We start from the raw sequence: 20,800 nt of genomic DNA, 5'->3' as shown, positions 1-20,800 counted from the left end.
TCTAATAGCTCTGTTAATCTTGTCTTAAAATGGGTTTAAGTTGTTTCAAGGGGTTATAAACAGTGGCACAGCCGATCTCCATAATCTGTGCAAGTGACCCATGTAATCAGATGGCATGCTTTACTGCCAAGGTAAATTTAGCTTGTTTCACTTGAGGGGCAGTGACATTTGCTATTTAGGCTTTCTTTTCTTTTTTTGTTGTTGTTTTCTTTTTAATATATCTTCAGACCAAAGTCTGTAACAGTAACTTTTCCATATCACGAGAGGGTGTAAAACCCTGGGGTAAAAAGTGTTTAAGTGAGGGCTTCCCTGGTGGCGCAGTGGTTGAGAGTCCGCCTGCCGATGCAGGGGACACGGGTTCGTGCCCCGATCCGGGAGGATCCCACATGCTGTGGACCCGCTGGGCCCGTGAGCCATGGCCGTTGAGCCTGCGCGTCCATAGCCTGTGCTCCGCAATGGAAGAGGCCACAATAGTGAGAGGCCCATGTACCGCAAAAAAAAAAAAAAAAAAGTGTTCAGGTGAAAGAAGAATGAGTTAGTAGGCTAGGGGTGTGGAGGGCAGCGAGTTAGAGAGTTCCAAGTAAAGGATTGTAAGAGATCGTATATGTTACTGCTTCCATCCTGCTGTTTCCTTGTCCCTTGATTTGTTGGCTGTCTCCTTGAACATAATGAAGTTAGAATACACATTCCACAGTCACATGAAGTGCAGCTTTTCAGAGAGATGAGCCACAGAACAATTTTATTCTAAACTGATGTCATTAGATTCTAGAATCTGCTATCATCATATTCTGTGTTATTGCCATGTTAGTTCTACATGCAGCTTAAGCATTCAGCTTCTAACCTGTTCCACCTACACAGGGCATTTTACAGTTTAAAGATGATGGCTTAGAAAGGAAGGGAGAGATTTACTTTGGATTAAATTCAGTATGGGACAATGCTTAAGGTAAGCCTTTAAAAATAAAAAAACACTTCTCCTTATGTTTCATGTGCTAAAGAACATTGAAATACTCATAAACCAAGCTTTAATGTTTCCTTTAGTTTCCCACAATAACTGAATATCTGGAATATCTGGATATTTATCTGGAATATTCTCTCCAGAGAGGTTCTACTTTATCCATGGTTAATATTTTAAAATGTGTTAGTCAGCAGGGTATAAATTTATAGTACTTATTAACCCCTTTAAATATAGTAGTTTAATAGTCTCAAACAGATATTATAACTTAATTATTTTCAAAACAGGGAAGTTCTACCTTTACCTTCAGGGAATCCTTTTGTTTCGGTGCCCCCTCATATGTTTTCCCTTACTTTTCTTTGTGCCTGCTTCCCTGAGCCTTTCAATTTATCTTCCCAAGGTTTAATATAGTGGGCAGGTACTGTGTAGGTAGTTAGAAATAATCTTTTAGACTTAGGCATTCTTTTGGATACATCTATGTGGCTACCAACTTCAGCTGTCTTAATTTCTTACATTGTTTCCATATTGATAAGGTGGCCATTCTTCAGGAGGCTTGGCAGGTTTCCACCTGTACTCCCTATTTTTTTTCCTCATTTGACACTTTTCTCACTCTAGCTGCTGCAAAGAGGACCAGAGCTTCCAACCGAAATGTCCTGCAGATCAAGTTTCTTCAGACCCCCTGCACCCTGGAGCCTCTTCTATTATTCAACCACCAGAATCTCTTGATTTTAAAACAGCTCATCCTCCTTTCATGCATAGAGCCAGTTCACTTAGAGGAAGTAAAATTGCCTCTTCTTCATCAAATACATCTTCTTACTCATCTTTCTTTGGAAAAAGACATTCTTTATTTGCTAAATTTCAGAAAAGCAGTGCTTCCCTTCATTCTGGACAAAGTAGAGCTAACTTTGATTCTGAAGCAAAAAGAAGCTTCAGTGATTTAAAATCGCCCTCAGAACATTTTCGCTTTAGATCCAGAAGTCTTTTCTCTGCCCCAAAACTAAATATAATTTCCTGTTATGAGAGTGCTAGTAATTTTTTTGATCCTCAATCAAGAAGTCAATGCATATTTAATCCAAATGAAATTGAAATCATTTCTAAAAACTTGAGTATTACTGATGCTGGAAAATATATAAGCTCTTATTCTCCTGAATATAACACTAAATATTTTATGAATTCTGAAACAAATGCTAATTCCTCAGCCTGTCGGAACACTGTCGCTAACATCTATCAAAGCACAGCGACCATGCTTACTCTTCCAACTACTACTTCCTATTCCTCTCAACAACGTGGAGTTGCCAGTGATATTCAAGAAAGAGAGCAGTTAAGGAACAATTCCTTTCATCCTGTTTTTCAAAGTCGCAGTAGAAATAATTCTCCAGCTATGTTGCAACATCATCCCTCTCAAAGTGTAACTTTCCCTGTTCTCCGTAATGTTGGATTTACTTCGTTTTATAAAAATGCTACCCCACCTCAAAATGGAGTTACCTCAGATCCCTTTGAAGATGAAAACAATGCTATCTCGTCTAAAGATGAAGACAAATCTTCACCTAATGAAATTCCTAAAATAAGGTCACCTCAGACTTTACCCTCCCTTAGAAGGGCAGCTTAGATCAGAAGCTTTCCCACCAGGCATACTATATAGTCTGTAGAAATCACTGCTCAGTTTTCATAGAGGTCTCCTCCCTTACTAAACTTCACTGCATATTCTGAAAAAGGGCTCTACATTGCAGTCTAAATTTAACTTTAATTTCTGTATTTTTTGAAAGATAGTTTATTAACATTATTGGAGTATGGAAATCAAAGATTATTCATCTGTTTCAGGCTTTTAACAGATTTACTGCTTATAGATTGACTAGTCCCAAATTTCTGAGTGACTGTTGTAATACTTTTGTGGTCTGAAAATAACATCAAGCTTTAGGTCTTCTAAATGTATTACAGTCTTTGAGGGTTTAACATCTTCTTTTATTCTACTCTAATCATTAAGATAGTATTCCTCTATAATCTATAGAGCTATATTCATCAGTTCACAAATTCCCATTTATATCAGCCTTGCTAGCTATAGCTCATGCCAGACATCCCACTGATAGACAATGTTTTTACTAGTACAAGGATCAAGTCATAAGTTAAAACATATTGTAGTGGAAATAGGCAGAATATGTTGAAACCAGATATTTTAATTAGTTTTAATACACGTTAGTTTATGTATATGTCTTAGAATTCAGAAAACTCTGAAATCAGAGTTTGTCTTTTTATTTGTAAAAGTGAAAATTTTCAGATTTTTTCCCGAAATTTTTATTTTAAAAAGTGTCTCCAAAATTTTATTTTTGATGTGAAAATTTAAATTTTTTCCATTATATTAAGCAAAGTTTATAAATATATTTATCACAATAACAAATAGAAAATGCATATAAGCAATTAAAAATACTTAGAATATAATTGATTTTTGTAGAGGAAAGAAATTTGTATTATTTTCAATTATTTGTCATAATAAAATGCCCGCTAAATTTATATCATTGTACTAAGATATTTTTACTTTTGTGTTTTCCTCCTCCTTTTAGCATGTATCATAATTTTTTCTATTTTAATTTTTTAGTTGTGGTGAAATACACATAAAATTTATCATCTTAACCATTTTTAAGTTCACTGGCATTAAGTATATTCATATTGTTGTACAACCATCGTGATCATCTATCTTTAGAACTCTTTTCATGTTGTAAAGGTGAAATTCTACACCCATTAAGCAATAACTCCCCAATCTTCTCTTCCCCTAGCCTTTGACAACTGCTATTCTACTTTCTGTCTCTGTAAATTTGATTCCTCTAGGTACCCTATATAAGTGGAATTATATAGTATTTGTCTTTTTGGGACTGGCTTATTTCACTTAGCATAGTGTTCTCAAGGTTCATCCATATTGTAGCATGTGTTAGAATTTCCTTCTTTTTTAAGGCCGAATAGTATTCCATTGTATGTATATACCACATTTTGCTTAGTCATTCATCTGTTGATGGACACTTTGGTTGCTTCTACCTTTTGGCTATTGTGAATAATGCTGCTATGAACATGAGTGTATAAATATCTCTTCCAGACCCTGCTTTCAATTCTTTTGGTTATATACCCAGAATTATATGTTAATTCTATTTTTAATTGTTTGAGGAACTGCCATGCTTTTTTCCATAGTAACTGCACCATTTTATATTTCTCTAAGAATGCACAAGGATTCCAATTTCTTCACATCCTTGCCAACACTTTTTTTTTGGTTTTTTGATAATAACCATCTTAATGAGTGTGAGGTGGTATCTCATTGTGGTTTTTGATATGCATTTTCTCCCATTGTGTGGGTTACCTTTCATTGTTGATTGTGTCCTTCGATGCACAGAAGTTTTTAATTTTGATGTTCAGTTTATTTTGTTGCCTGTGCTTTTGGTGTCATATCCAAGAAATCATTGCCAAATACAATGCCATGAAGCTTTTCCTCTATGTCTTCTCCTAAGAGTTTTATAGTTTTAGATTTTACACTTAGGTCTTTGATCCATTTTGAGTTAATTTTTGTATATAGTATAAGGTAGGGATCCAACATCATTCTTTTACATGTGAATATCCAGTTTTCCCAGCACCATTTCTTTAAGAGACTGTTCTTTCCCATTGATTGCTCTTAGCACCCATGTCAAAAGTCATTTGACCGGGTATGTGAGTGTTTACTTCTGCACTCGCTATTCTATTTCTTTCATGTATATGTCTGACTTTATGCCATTACACACCATTTTGATTACTGTAACTTTGTAATAAGTTTTAAGATCAGGAAGTGTAAGACCTCTAACTTTGTTTTTTCAAGATGTTTGGTGGAATTCACCAGTGAAGTCATGTGACCCTAGGCTTTTCCTTGCTGGGAGGTTTTTGATAACTGACTCAGTCTCTTTGCTGGTTATAGATCTGTTCAGATTTTCTATTTCTCCCTGATGCAGTATTGGTATGTTGTATGTTTCTAGGAATTTGTCCATTTCAACTAGATTATCCAGTTGTTGGCATACTATCCTTCACTGTAGTCTCTTATAATTCTTTTTATTTTTGTAAAATTGGTAGTGATATACCCTGTTTCATTTCTGATTTTAATTATTTGATTCTCCTCTCCTCTTTTCTTAGTCAAGCTAGCTTAAGGTTTGTCAATTTTGTTAATCTTTGAAGAACCAGCTCTTGGTTTCATTGATTTTATGTTTTTTTACCCTCTATTATGTTTATTTCTGATCTAATCTTTATTATTTCTTTCCTGCTAGCTTTGGGTTTAGTTTGCTCTTTTTCTAGTTCCTTAAGGTGTAAATTTAGGTTGTTGATCTGAGACCTTTCTTTTTAATGTAAGCATTTTACAGCTATAAGTTTCCCCCTTAGCACTGCTTTCACTACACCTTATACACTTTGATATGTTGTGTTTTCATTCTCTTTTGACACAAGATAACTTGCTAATTTCCCTTGTGATTTCTTCTTTGACCCATTGGTTGTTTAATAGTGTGTTGTTTAATTTCCACACATTTGTGGATTTTCCAGTTTTCCTTCTACTGTTGATTTTTAGTTTCATCTCATTACAATCAGAAAAGATACTTTGTATGATTTTAATCTTTTAAAATTTATTAAGACTTGTTTTTCTTTTAATATTGTGCTAACAGGACCTGCAGTTCCGTGCTAAGTAGAAGCAGCAATATTGGACATCCTTTTCTATTTCTGATTTTAAGGAGAATGCTTATAATGTTTCATCATTACATGTGAACTGTATCGTAGTTTTTGGTTTATATTCTATTATAAGAAGTTCTATTCCTTGTTTATACATTTGGTATTTCTTTTGTGCTGAAATGGTGTTGAATTTACTGAAAAAACTTTTTTTGGTAACCGCTAAAATGATCATACAGTTTTTCTCTTTTTATCTGTTATGCTAGAGAAATTTTCTAATGTTAACTGTGCTTGTAATTAGTGAGATAAACTCAATTTGGTTACAATGTATTCTCTCATGTGTGTTGAAGTTTTTTGGTTGATATTTTGGAGGATTTTTGCATCTATGTTTATATGTGAAATTGGCCTATAATTTTCATTTCCTATTATACTATACTTGTTTGGTTTTGGTATTAGTTTTACTAGCTTCATAAAATGAGGTGAGAAATGTTTCCTCTTTTTCAATTCCTTAGAAGAATTTGAGTACTTCTTTGCATATATTGATAGAACTCACTATATAGCTATCTGTGTCCCCCCCCTTCTGTCTATCTCTCTCTCTTTCTGATTTAATTTATTTAATGGCTATAGGAGTATTCAATTTTTTTCTTATAAAAATAACATCTTTTTTGAGATATTAATCATATACCATAAAATCACCCTTCTAAATTGTACAATGTAGTGGGTCTTAGTTTAAATAATATTGTCTGATATTAAACCAGTTACTCTCTTTTAGTTATTATTTTCTTACTATATCTCAGGTGCATAGAATTGGACTAAAAATTGTCTTTAGCTCATGCAAACACTGATTACTGGTGCATGCATGTGCCACTTTTACTCATTTATTTAGTTTGTTATTATAAATAATGTAATAAGCATCTATGAACCCATTTGGCTCCCTGCCTCCCCTCACCTGAGGGTAACTATCATCCTGAGTCTATACTCTATATTGTTCATTCCTCGCTGTCCTTTTTATATAATTTTATTGCATATGTGTATATTCCTTAAAAATAACATTGAATTTTGATTGTTTTATGAAAAGGGGATCATGTTGGATATAATTTTAAGAGCTTATTTTTCCACTTAATATAAGTTGTTAAGAGTCTTCCCTATTTTGCACATCACTGTATTTCTTTCATTTTGACTGTTGGGTAATATTCATCCACTCTCTTGACTGGGCATTTCAGTTGTTTCCTGGGGTTTGCTATTGTGAAAGTATTGTTGTCTATATTCTTACACCTACCTCCTTTTGTACATGTGCCAGAGACTTGGTTACTGAGTCCTCAGATATGTGAAAGTTCAATATTAATAGATGATGCCAAAGCGCTTTCCCAGCTGGTTTCACCAGTTTACATTCACATCAGATCCGTGGATTGACTTCCTCTCCAACATATAGTATTGTCAGATTTTTAAATTTTGTAAATGAAACAGGTCTCAATAATATCTCTCTGTGGTCCTGATTTGTATTTCTCTGATCGCTAGTGAATGTTGAACATCTTTTCTTATGTTTATTGGCTATATGTATTTTTTTCATTTGGGAAAACCTCTTTTGAGCTTATTTCTGTTGCATTTATTGTGTTTTTTCCATTGAATTTTAGAAAATATTTATGTATTCTTGATATTAATGTTCTCCAGTTGTACGTGTTACAAAATATCTATTCCTGGTTTTTAATTTGTGTTTTTGCATTTTTGAAAATATCTTTTGATTAGCAACAGTTTTTCATTTTAATATAGTCAAATTGGTTAATCATTCATAATTAATAATCATTAATAATCATTTATAGCTAATGCTTTTGTATTTTGGTTAAGAAAATTTCTTGCCCCAAAGACTAAAAGTTATTCACCTATATTTTCCATTTAGAGTTTACAAAATTATTTTTAACACTTAATTCCTTATACCATCCTTATACCTTAGAGTTACTTTTAATATTATAAGACAGAGATTCAATTTCAACTTTTTCCGTAGAGATAACCATTTTTTTTCCAGCTCAGTCTGTCAACTTCTCACTAATCTGACATGTCACATCTGTCATAATACCACACTTTCATTTGCGTATGAGGCTGTTTCTTGGCTCTCTTCTGTTCTGTCAGTCACTCATCTATCCTTGTACCAATAGCACACTGTCTTTAATTATTATAGCTGCATGATAGGTCCTAATATTTGGTGAGGTAAGTCTTCTCTCCCTGCTCTCTTTCTTAACAGTGCTTTGACTATTCTCGGCTCTTTACCTTTTCATGTAACTTTTAGAATCATCTTATTAAATTTTATGAAATTTCTGGTGACGTTTATAAAATTGGAATTACATTGAATTAATCTGGAGAGAATTTACTTATTTATAATATGAGTTGTTTCTAGCCATGAACATGATATATTTTTCCATGAATTTAGGTTCTTTTATAAACATCTTTTAATATATCTTTTATGATATTCTCCATAGAATTTTTACATATGTTTTATTAGATTTATTCCTGGGTGTCTGATATTCTCTGAGATCATTGTAAGTAAAGTATTTTATATAATTTTGTTTTTTAGGCTTTTTGCTGCTAATATATTAAAAATGAAACTCACTTTCATATTTTAATCTTATATGCAGCCGACCTGGTAAACTCTATTAGTCTCATAATTTGTAGGGTTTTTTTAATACGTTCTATGTAAATAATCGTATCATCTGCAATAATATGAAGGTTATGTTTGAACAAGGGTGTGAAACAGGTGAGGAAGTAAATTATGTGGATATCCAGTGGAGAACATAGCAGGCAGAAGGACAGCAAATACAGATGTTAAAGCAGGAACATGGCTGATGTGTTCAAGGAATGTCAAGGAAGCCAGAGTTCCTGGAGTGCTGAGCAAGCAGGAGAGTGGTAGGAGATGAGGTCAGAGGTATTGGACTAGATTATGTAGGGTCTTGTAGACAACTCTAAGGACTTAGGTTTTTACTCTGATTTGGTCATCCACTGGAAGGTTTTGAGCAAAGGGTGACATGATCTGAGTCAGCTTTTTAAAGGACCATTCTGGCTCCTATGTTGAGAATAAACTACAATGGTCAAAGACTAAAGCAGGGAGACATGATAGGAGGCCATTGCAATAATCCAGGTAACGTGATGGTGGTCTAGACCAGGGGAGTAGTGGGTAAAGGTGGTGAGAGGTGGCTGGGTTCTGGATATATTTTGAAGATGGAACTAACAGGAATTTCTGAAGGTTGCTTAGGAGAGACAAAGAAGTCAAGGATGATTCTAAGTTTTTTGGTTTGAGCAATTAGAAGAATGAAGTTGCCACTGATAATGTTGTTGAAGAAGTTGAGCATCATTTCACATAGTGTCTTCTTTGTAAGGACTTTGAAGGAAATTTGAGTCTTATTATTGGAAAAAAGTGCATTTCTCTCAAGAACTTGCTTCATTTCTATCTTTGTTAGTATCTGTTGGGAACTGTGACTGCTTTAGCTGCTGGAAGATGTAGAACCACATTTGTGTTGTGCCTTTGTAGCAAGGGTATAGATATCTAAAGCATATGTACTTTTTTATTGACCTCATTCACATTTGGCCTTGTTTTTATCTTTTCCTGCCACTTCTGATTCGTTCTCTTATATGTTATATATCCTTATATACCTCCTTAAAATCTTTTTAGAACAGAACCATGTGTAAGTAAATGAAAACAAATTGTTTGCATTGTATGCTACCAAAAAGGAAATGTGGGAGGCAGCGCGAATTTTTAAAGACTAAGAGTTAGGACATCGTCTTGAACTACAAATTAACATGTGTGTGTGTGTGCATATGTATATATAAAAATACATACATATGTGTGCATAGATGTATATTATATATATATTTAATATATATATCTGAGTGCCGGCTGAGTTCCTACAACTCTGTATCATTCATTCAGCAATATTCAGTGCGTGTCCACTATGTGTCAGGTGCTGTTCTAGGCACTTGATGACCTCAATTAACAAAACAAAGAATCCTATTGTCAGGGAGCATGCGTTCTAGTGGGGGAGATACTGACAAAAATAGCACATGTAGTAGGTTAGTAAAGTATATTAGAAGATGGTATGTACTACAGAAAAAAACATCAAGCATGATAAGGGAGACTGGAGGTGAAGGAAATATACAGGGAGGTTGGAGCGTGGTGGTCGCAGCATTAAACTGAGTGGTCTGGATGGGTCACATTGAGAAGATGACACTGACAGAGACTTGAAGGAGATGAGGGTGTGAGTTATGTCCCCTTCTGAAGGAAGAGCCATTCCATCAGCAGGAACAGCAAGAAAAGGTCTTGAGGTAGGAGTGTCCCTGGCTTGTTTAAGGAACAGCTGGGCAGCCAGCATACAATTGACTGAGTGAGAAACGTGGTGGGAAACAAGGTCAGAGAGATGACTGAGCTGGGAGAGACAAATCTCATCTAGCCTCATAGACTGTTATTAGGACTTAAGCTTTTTCTGAGTGAAAAGGGGCACCATTACGGGGTTTCAAGCCTAAGAGTGAAATGATTTGACTTACATTTTAAAAGGATCACTCTATCCATTATAGTATAACTTTACAGAGAGTTGATGATTATTTCTGCAATTTTAGGTATATTACAGCTAATACTGATACCGAAGAACAGAGTTTTCCACTCCCTAAGGCATTTAACACTCATGTAGAGGAATTAAATTTAGATGCCCTTATTCAGACGGCTGATAATTTACGTATGAATGAGTCCAGAAAAATGGAGAGTTTTGAACTACTTTGTGACCACAAAGAAAAGGTAAGAAATATGTGATAATAACATGCTTGTATAGTTTTAATTTTTTATTTAATCTACTGTCCCATTCATGTTATGACCATAACAATTGTGTCACAGTTTACACAAGCTAAATGATTGATGTACATTTTTTATAATATCACTACAATTTTTTAAAAGTAAATGTAAGAGTTTATTAGGCTCTAAGGTCATAAAAATGAAAACCAGAGATATGATTATACAGACTGACATCGATTTTATCAATCTGATATATTTCGTAAATATTTGGTAACAGATAAAGAATAAGACATACTGCTTCTCTGGAGGGAGGAAAAGCTACATTTTAAGCTCGCTATCTTACAATTACTAATATAACAGCCATTAGTATTTCACTGCGTCCTACCAGTAATCGTTTTCCAGTGTTTAATGCTGGGCTGAATTGGGAAAGCTCATCCTTCCCACCACCACCAAAGGAAAAAAAAAACGGTGGGTTTTGCAATATCACAAAGATCAATAAATCTTTTTCTTTCCCATGAGAGATTTAAGTCTAACCTTTGAGGATTTAGCAACTCTAAACGCATTACCTAAAAGTTTTTAAATCTCCAGGATTGTATTTAGGTAATTTAGGTAAAAAATGTGACTCCTCTTTTGAATGTATGTAATCTCTGATAACTTACAGATATTATCTGAAATGCCCATTGAAGCATCATATTAATAATAGATAACTTAGAAAGGAAAACAAGGAGAGGATACTACAACCCAGAGAGAATTTATAAATTCTGACACCTATCAAGTTTCTCGTCTTTGTAGGTGTGGAGCTGGTGTCTGCATAATATTCATTGGTTTTAAGATCCAAATGTAACACTACATTACGTCACATTTTATAGCCATGAATATTTGAACTTAAAGTGTGATATGCACATGAATAGATACAGTCATTTCTAAGTACCAGTTTACCTAATTTTTTAAAAGTTGCAGTGGAAAACAGTCTGGTCACGTTTCTGAGTTTATCTAATGTGCAGTTCTGTCTGTTCAGTTTAGAGATGAAATAGAGTTTATTTGGCGGTTTGCTCGTGCTTATGGAGACATGTATGAGCTATCTACAAATGCACAAGAAAAGAAGCATTATGCTAATATTGGTAAGTATTTTGTAAATATTAATTATCCTCAAGTAGTAATCATTATCTATAGTAAACCACTAATGAATTTTAATTAAAGCTAAATTATCTTACCTAAAACAAGTATGTTTAATCTATTTCAACATATCCTAGTACTTGTATAGTCTAAGGACAGAAAGGTTTGTTGTTTTTTTTTTTTTTTGTGGTACGCGGGTCTCTCACTGTTGTGGCCTCTCCCGTTGTGGAGCACAGGTTCTGGACGCGCAGGCTCAGCGGCCATGACTCACAGGCCTAGCTGCTCTGCGGCATGTGGGATCTTCCCAGACCGGGGCACAAACCCGTGTCCCCTGCATCAGCAGGTGGACTCTCAACCACTGCACCACCAGGGAGGCCCCCAGAAAGGTTTTTTTAGAATAAAAGTACATGTTCTTAAAAAATATTTGAGCATACTAGAACAGGCAACTGAAAAACTCAAATTCCAGCTTTTAAAGTTTATAAAATCACAGAAAGATGAGACATTAAGTGGTAATAATATGAGAAGTGATAATAGCAGTAGTCTTTCACCACAATTAAAATAACCCTCCTTACTCCCTGTAACGTAGAACTCCAGGTACCACAAAGAAATAACTACTCATACTTTAACGTTTTTTTCAAAATTTATCTTGATAAAACAAGATTAGCCTTATTTTAAGGCTAATCTTGTTTAAGGCTTGTTTTAGCTAATTGTTTAAGCTGAGCAATGAGTCCATAGTTGTTCATTATACTGTCCTCTATTTTCCAAAGTAACAACAACAAAAGAAAAACAGCTAGAATGTGAAATTTGATATATATATAAACCTTGGCTCTCACTGAGTATCATACTCTTTCTTGCAAAAAACCCCCTAAGTTTCAGGATAGTAATTTGACATCAAAACTTCTTTAGTTTTTTTTTTTAAATTCCAAAGTCTTCCCTTTTCCAAGCTTTCCTTCTCTGAGATAGCATGAGGAAGAAACAGCAAGAAGATAATGATACTGCCAATCTCCTTCCACTCTAGTTCCCTGTCATTTTTATTTCTACGAAGGAAATATTTCCAAGTTCCTTGAAATTACATTTCTTCCGCTTGTAGGTTTCTTTGCCAAGTGGCCTCTGTTCTTGAATTCTTAGTGGGAAGAGGATGGAAGGAATTCCCCTTCTTGTTCTTTACATATTCCTCATCAGCCTTGTGGGGCAGTTTTTCTGTAGCAATCCTTCTTGCAGACCATAAACAAAATGGAATTCTAGGGAAGAGATTTATTAACTTGAAGGGAAATAAAAATTTAGCCAAAGAGAACAAACTAACTTATTTTTATATCTACTGAGAAAGAGTATATCTATGTAAACTGTTCCAACATCCGTCAATATTAAATATATATTAAATAATGTAAAAATATATATTAAATGTATTTTTTTTCTTGAGCACCTCCCTGCCCTGGGCATTAAAGCTCCTCCTGTGTTAGAAGGTAGAAATATGATAGCAAAATAGACATGTTCTCAGACTGCAAGGAGCTCATGGCTTTGTGGGGAAGATAGTATTACTAAAATAATCCTACATATAAAGAAACATACTGAAGTAAGTTGTTAGTAAAGAAGAATGTGGCATATTAAGAGAGGTTATAACAGAAAGGAGGATATGATGGCGGGGGTGAACGTTGATGCAGGGAACTCTTTCTTCTGGAAGTAAGTCTCACATAGTAAAATTACTTGGGATCTGTATTTTTAAATGGAGTGAGAGTTTAACTGAGTTAATGTATGAGATGGTGAAAATGGAGAAAGAAGCAGGCTGGAGGAAATCCGAATTCTCATACCCGAGTACAAGAAAGGAGCATGGATTGAGACAGGATATATTCAAAAAAGAGAAAAGTTTATAGTATCAAAGAAAAAACAGTGACCCCTCAGATGTGTTCATGCAGTTATAGAAATAAATTTAACAGAATTCCTATTTTTTTATCCAAGAAATATTTATGAGAAATTTTTATTTATTTATTCAAAATATTTATTCGAAATCACCGTGTCTAGGAGCAAAGTTAAAATGAGGGGTGAGGGAAGGAGAAAAGGAGGGACATGAATATGATCAAGACAGTGTTACACTAAGGAACTTACAGACAAGATCAATATGGAGACAGGCAATTGTAATTCAATGCACAGGTAGTAAGTGCCTGGCAAAGGTGATGGCAAAGAACACTGGAGCTGAGACATTGGAGACTGGAGTTGACGGGCATCGGCACCCAGTACAAGGGAGGAAGAGTGCTGTTATTGCTCATAACAGTATGTTTGAACTTGTATGCCGAGGGAAGACTGGATCACTGAAGAGTACAGAATTCTTTCCTAAACCTCTAACTGGGGTATACCATTATGCAGTACATCTGTGGATGTACTGTGATTGATCATACTTGTCTTCCAAATAAAATATGAATCTTATATCTAAAAGAACATCATTGTAATTTTCAGAATTAAATGACTGATACAAATGCCACAAACAGATCACAGAATACAATTTTGTAAGGGAGATAGCTTTCCTTTCAGGCTGAAGCTGCATAAATGAGGCTGCAAAACCAATCTGTGTAGTACCCAGCTCCCTTATATTCTCAGAGCGATGGAATCACCTCTATGTTAAGCTTGTGGCAGTGCCCTAAAAGCTATTTTTGTTCATTTGGCAATGTAGGGAAAATGTTGATTTAGTTTTTAAAGTCTGTACATTTAAAAGTATTTATGTTTTTCGATCATTCATTACCAAATTACTAACTCTTTTAATATATGCCCACAATGTACTATGAGTTATTATTTTAAAATACTTCCTTTTAGTTTTTTTCCAGTTTATATAGATTTCTATACAGGGTAGTTCTCTTAATGGACAGAGCTATAAAGTACCACCTTAGCAAATTAACAAATAGGAGAATGATTTTAGAATAAAATATCTTTATTTATAAAAATTACCTAAACTAGTTATTTAGAAGAGCATTTTGTATTGGATAGTCTCTTCAAGCAAAAAAAAAAAAAAAATTAAAGCAGGGAAAAGGAGATGGTGTAAAATAAAACAACCACTTTTTGAGAAAGATTTTCAGAATGTGGTTTAGACCAGCGGTCCCCACCCTTTTTGGCACCAGGGACCGGTTTCGTGGAAGACAGTTTTTCCCCCGGGGAGGGGGGGGTGGTGGGGAGCGACGGGGAGCAGCAGATGAAGCATTGCCCACTCGCCCGCGGCTCACCTCCTGCTGTGTGGTCTGGTTCCTAACAGACTGCGGACCAGTACCGGTCCACTGCCCTGGGTTAGACAAACCTCTATCCAAAAATTAATGGGTTATTAAAAGTTATTCTAAAACTAAGTAAAATTATTTAGGGGAATTATTTATTTACTGAGCCTGCTCATTATTGTGAAAGATTAGACAAGAGCTCTGGGACATCTTCCCTTACCCCTTTAGATAGATTAGATGGAGTTGCTCTCTCCATTCTCTGTTATACTCTCTTTTTTACCTTGTATTTATTTTTTGCACATAATTCGTTTGTTTATATACCTACTGCCTACTGAAATGTGAATCCTTGGAAGTCAAGAACTGTGTCTTATTTGACTTTTTATTCCCAGAGGCTCACATAATATGATACTTAGAAAGCACTCAGTAAATGTTGGTTGAGTTAATTACAAAACAATTTCTATTAACACTTCTAAATAATGATTGAATGACTTCCCTTGCACTTGGTTAAATCACTTAACCCAGTGAGTCTCAAACTTGAGCATACATCAGAATCACTAGAGGCTAGTTAACACAGATTGCTGACTCTCAGAGTTTATGATCAAGTCCCTCATGTGGTCCAAAATTTGCTTTTCTAACAAGATTCCAGGTGATGGCTTCTGGTCTTGGGACCATACTTTGGGAACTACTGGCTTAAATTCAGTAATTTACCTCCCACCAACTCAGATGAAGGTAATAAGCGTAAGTGCATTTATCTTTCAGGAAAGACATTAGGTGAAAAAGCTATTACTAGAGCACCCATGAATGGACATTGTCATCTATGGTAAGTACATAGAATTTATGCAGCCTTTAAAAAATTCTGATATGCCTCTTTATAAATTGCAATGGATTTTTAAAATATTATTGACCCACTTAACATGTCACATTCACTAAAAAGAATATTTAGTATATAGCACAGTGACTGTTCTTTTTCTGTTTATTCTCATGTATTTTTCAGTATATATATTTTAAATATATTTAAGATAAACTTTCATTGAAGAATTCATAACTGAATCCACCAAGTCCAATAACTGTGCACATGATAAATTTAATTAAATCTAATTTAATATAACATTTTGTTTGAAAACAAATACTAAAGTGATGCCACATTTCTAAATGAAACACAGAGAGAAGAATAAAAGCACATCAGCCATTATACCTTGATGAGTAAAGGTATACAAATTCCACAAGTCAAAGGAAAGCCATTTCTAATATAAGAAAGCTCAAACAAAGGAAATCTAATTAGTTGGATGGGTATAGGTGGATATCTTTGGGACAAAAAAATTTATTCTTGAGTATGTTTTGTTTTGGATCCTTTGTATATTTACAATTATAAAACAGAAATAAGAAGAAAAATATTGTTTTTAATTAACACTTCATTTTACTCATAGTTGTATTTCTATAGCATTTCTTAGTTTCTTAGTTATTTTTTCTCCCCAGTAATATTGGTACTTTAGGTGCTAGGAAGACATAGTCATAAATTTATTTTTGACCCTTCTCTCAGACCTAGATTGTCAGAAATCCACCCCTCTTTGGGATTATTTTATTCTTCTGGGATAGTCTTAGGCAAATCTCTCTCAAAATGACTTCTTTTCTGCAGGTCCACATTTATCCTCCAGGAAATTCATTTTTGCCCCACCAACTCAAAAGTGCAAACGATTTTTCCAAAGCAGACCTGTTCCTTTACACTGCCACCAGCAGGGGGAGCACCACTCACACACTCTCATCCTAAAACTTCCCTGGGCAGGAATCAGATAACATTTTTTATGTCCCCCAAACTCTAAAGGACATGCCAAAATAAGAATAGGTCTTTTGAAGCTGCCATCACTTAAAATGAGAAACAAGGCTACCCTCTTCCATCTCGCATGAGAAGGTGGGAGGTGGAACCCAAGTACCCTAGTAGTTCTATTCGCAGAAATCCCCCTTCCAGGTCTCTCTCTGCTTCAGCGAACTCTTTGCCTTCTCTTATATAGTCTGGAGATGGGTGAAGGGCTAAACCTGGCAGAACCTGTGAATCATTTCACTAATATGTCATGCATGGTTAGTAGAGTGTCTTGCTTTAGGAGCCAGAGTATACCTAATAAAGTATTGTTCTGTGCCCTAGTGCCTCTGCCACAACTCTAGGAGAAAGGTAATTTTGCAAGTAACATCCTGGTAGATATCTTTAAGGTCATTTCTCCAGTATGTAAGCGTCTTGGCTATTATTTCTATAGCCAGCTTTACCTTCCTCACCTAATTTGCATAATACTGATAATAATAAATTAATGTGTTAAAGTACTTCTGTTCTTCCATTTTTAGTATAACTGTAATGAATTTATACTGATCAAGCTATACTTGCTTCATCTCTTTCGATAATGGAGATGTTTGGGTGTTGGTTAGCCAGATTTGGACGCAGAAAGAACACCAAAGCCCTACTCTTAACTCTGAGCCTCCCCCTCCTCTTCCTCTGCTGTCCTCTTCCTTCTCCCATACAAACTTCTGCATCCATGGAGAATCACATTAAAAATGTACATTTGATGTTAACCCTCAATTTGAGGACACTTATCAGTGTGAACTTCCAAATTTCCATAAAGGAACAATGTTGAATCTTCTCTGAAGACTTCATAAGCACCTTAAACTTACCTTGTGAGGACAGATTATGCTTAACTCTTACTCAGTGGGTTTCCCAGCCTGTCTTCCACTAATCTGACCACTTCTCTTTTGTTCACCTTTTTTCACATTTTGTTGTGTACTAATTGCCTTGTTTATAACTGTGGGATTTAACCCCGAGGGTGAATCTTATTCACAGACACACACAGAGTACTGATCCAATTGTGTTTCACATGATTTTTTATTCAGTATCAGTTTTTAATTAAAAAACAATTAAAGTCTGATCAGTTGCTAAAATTTAATAAATTCAAATGTCAATTTTTAAATTTTATTTCATTGAAGTATAGTTGATTTACAACGTTGTATTAATTTCTGTTGTACAGCAATGTGATTTTATCTTAATTCATAAAATATATTATGATGTACCTACTGAATACAAGAATTCTCATTCAATTAAATACAGTAGTAGAGGTTTAGGGTGATGAAAAAAGAGAAATTAAGACTTTGACTTGAGAAGCAATGTGTGAAATTTAGATTAACTGATTCTATAATTAATTGTAATAAAATGTCATGAAAATGTCTTATCCTGCTGGAATTTTTTTCAGTACGTTACGACTTTTTCTCATTCATTCAGCATAAATGACAAGACATGGCCTCTAGGCCAAATGCAGCTGCCTGCTTTTGTAAATAAAGTTTTATTGGAGCACAGCCACACCTGTGCATTTGTACATAGCAATGAAGTTGAGCAGTTGTAACAGAGACTCTCTGATCCCACAACCTTAAATGTTTCCTACCTGGCCCTGCAGCGAAAGTTTGCTGACCCATAGTTTACAGGGTTCTGTGATGGTTTATAAGCCTTCAGTTTGAAATAAAAGATGCAATCATTAGAAATAATTATCATAAAGGGTTGATATGGAGGGAATAATTGAAAAACAAATATTATTTTAAAGACTTGTTTTTCATCATCATCTTTTCCAAAATGAAATTGCTCTGTAACTTTCAGGCTACATAAGCTTTCTATATAATTCTGTCGTTTTTGTTGTACCAGCCTAAAATACTTCTAGAATCAAGAGAGCAGAATCACCAATGGATTTGCAGTTTATTAGCCAAATAGGCCTGACCTTAATTATAAATAATGTCTTACATATTTGTTGTGCTCTACTGTTCACAAATTATATCCCCATGCCTTCTAGCATGTGATTCACAGAACAACCTGTTTCCATTTTATAGAAAGCAAGGCCGTCTGTGTGTGTGGTGCAGTGTATGTGTGTCTGGTGTGGTGTTGTGATTAGTAACCAAGGGTCATACAATAAGTGGAAAAACAAAAACCAGATCTTATATTTGTATGTACTCAGTATTTCATCTATTATTTACTCTTCCTCTGCTTTTTCACAGTATAAATAACATTGGTGCTAAATCAAAAATGCTACTGGGAAACTAATGGAGTTGTTTTAGTAGTTGTTTACTAGTTGTTGAGACAGGGATGTTTGTCAGTTATTAAAATATTCACTATAGATGCAAAGAAAATACAGAATTTTTGTCAACACACAGAACAACCTCTAGATGGAGGTAATAGACCATTTTGTGTGTTAATTTTCTTCATAGTTCCCATCAACCTGAGAGTTTACAAAATAAAATTTTAAATTACATTTTCCAAGATAAACAGTGTGGAAAACAACACGTACATGCAGATATAGGTGGAATTGATTGCCAGAAAAGAAGTGATGATCCTTTGAGGAAAAGTGGTTCAGGTAAACTTTGAATTTATGACATGTAGGAAGATAAATAATACTTTAGACTTGAAAGAAGCAGACTTCAAAATGATTATGAAAAACATAAGACTCTGGTGACAGATTATTTATAAGGGAAAATGTACATATTTCATATAATGGTTTTCTTAAGTCACGTTTTTTTCTTTTTCTTCACTCAGAGTAACTGGGAAAGAACATGCTGAGAGAGCTCTGTAAAAGCTAGAGATGTGCATAAGTTGTTCTGATTTTCAAAAAATAGAAGATTGATTCCACCACTATAGATCAGTGAACATAGAATCTTTTCCTTTGATTACAGCACAAATAGTTGGGTTTTCTGTGAGTGATGAAGTTCAAGCAGACTCAACAGATTTTTCTAAAAATGTGAGATGATCTGTTTTTTCTTTGCTAGTAGATAGAGTAGGGAAATTGAGCTAATATATCTGGATTTAAGGAAGGCTTTAAGGCAAGTTCACTCATAATATTCTTGGGGACAAGATGTTAAAATATGGGTAAGGTTCTTTGTTACCCGTGCTGGCAGAAGGGTTTGAGCCTCAATCATTCAAAAGAATAACTGTTGACAATATCATGATTCTAGAGTTCCGGGTCTAGATCTTAGACACTAGTGTGTTCAGTAATTTTTTTCAGTGGGTGAAGATGTGGAAGGTATGATTATAAATGTTGCAAGTGATGCAAAATTAGGAAGAACAGAGTGTATGATGGATGACAATAGTAATTAAAAGATTTTCACATGTTGAAAGAGACTGAACAAGGTGAATTAAGAGGGATAAATATGGAAGGGGGGATGGAGAGGAAAATGTCAAAATTTGAGGACGTGAGGGAAAAACAGATGGAAATTAGAAGGAAGCATGGAGTTTAGTTAACAATAATATATTAATATTGGTCCATTTTGAAAATTTTCAATATTGTATATCAATATTAGTACAGTTGTGATAAATGTATTATAGTAATTTAAGATAGTATTTAAGATAGTAATTTAAGTAGTATCTCCTTACCTAGGTAAGTTCTCAGATCATAATAGGTTACTTTTGTCATAACTCTTGCTTCTACTGTTAGGAGATTATTGATTTTCTAATGAAAATTAAGAGGTCAAAAAAACTTATAACTGAAAAGTGGCCATTTTATTGGTTGTGCATAAGTTGTGTGAATTATGTGATCTTTTGTGTTCAGGAATGGTCTAACTGTTCCAAATTAAGAAAATTGTTCACTTCAATTTTTTATTTGAAAGTTATGTGTATCCACAGAAACAATCAAGATAAATAACACCCAAAATTACATTTTTCATTTCAGTAATGACAGTGCAAGTGAAAATTAAGGCCTACTTTTGAATTATTTAGGTAAATGAATATTTTGCCTCAGACAGAAACACTCTGAATACTTTTGCACAGACAGAAACAGTCTGAATGTAAAAAGTAATATGTGCCCAATTTTTAGAGGAAGCAAGTTGCTGAACAAGTATTGTGCCCAATTTTTAGAGGAAGCAAGTTGCTGAACAAATATTGTACATAATTTATAGTCAACTATTTATGTAAATTTTATATTCCCAAGGGAAAAAAAGTAAAGAATCCATGGGATGCACTCTTCTAGTAATGAATGCAGTGTTTCCAAGGAAGGATTGAAGGACATGGGGAATTTTTGAAAAAACATATTCTAAAATTACCTTTGATATTAGTATTTGTTTTTAGTCATGATATTTATTTTAATTTTCAAATGA

At 34.4% G+C, this 20,800-nt stretch overlaps 1 protein-coding gene across 1 annotated transcript in view; it reads left to right on the top strand.

The window, feature by feature from the left end:
- The window catches only part of RMDN2 (regulator of microtubule dynamics 2), a 69,055-nt gene that overhangs the window by 20,076 nt on the left and 28,179 nt on the right, over nucleotides 1-20,800 (top strand). Inside the window, exons 3-6 of the mRNA XM_089923267.1 lie at nucleotides 1,568-2,272; nucleotides 10,214-10,388; nucleotides 11,401-11,503; nucleotides 15,452-15,512. Of these exons, the coding sequence (XP_089779393.1) occupies nucleotides 1,568-2,272; nucleotides 10,214-10,388; nucleotides 11,401-11,503; nucleotides 15,452-15,512 (1,044 nt within the window). The remainder of the gene's footprint in view (nucleotides 1-1,567; nucleotides 2,273-10,213; nucleotides 10,389-11,400; nucleotides 11,504-15,451; nucleotides 15,513-20,800) is intronic.

Source organism: Delphinapterus leucas, chromosome 13 (assembly GCF_059928025.1).
Source record: "Delphinapterus leucas isolate spDelLeu-1000000601 "Yukka" chromosome 13, BTC_Dleu_Yukka2, whole genome shotgun sequence".
NCBI lineage: Eukaryota > Metazoa > Chordata > Mammalia > Artiodactyla > Monodontidae > Delphinapterus > Delphinapterus leucas.
The sequence above is the reverse complement of the archived record's forward strand: the minus strand, read 5'-3'. Positions and strand labels throughout refer to the sequence as shown.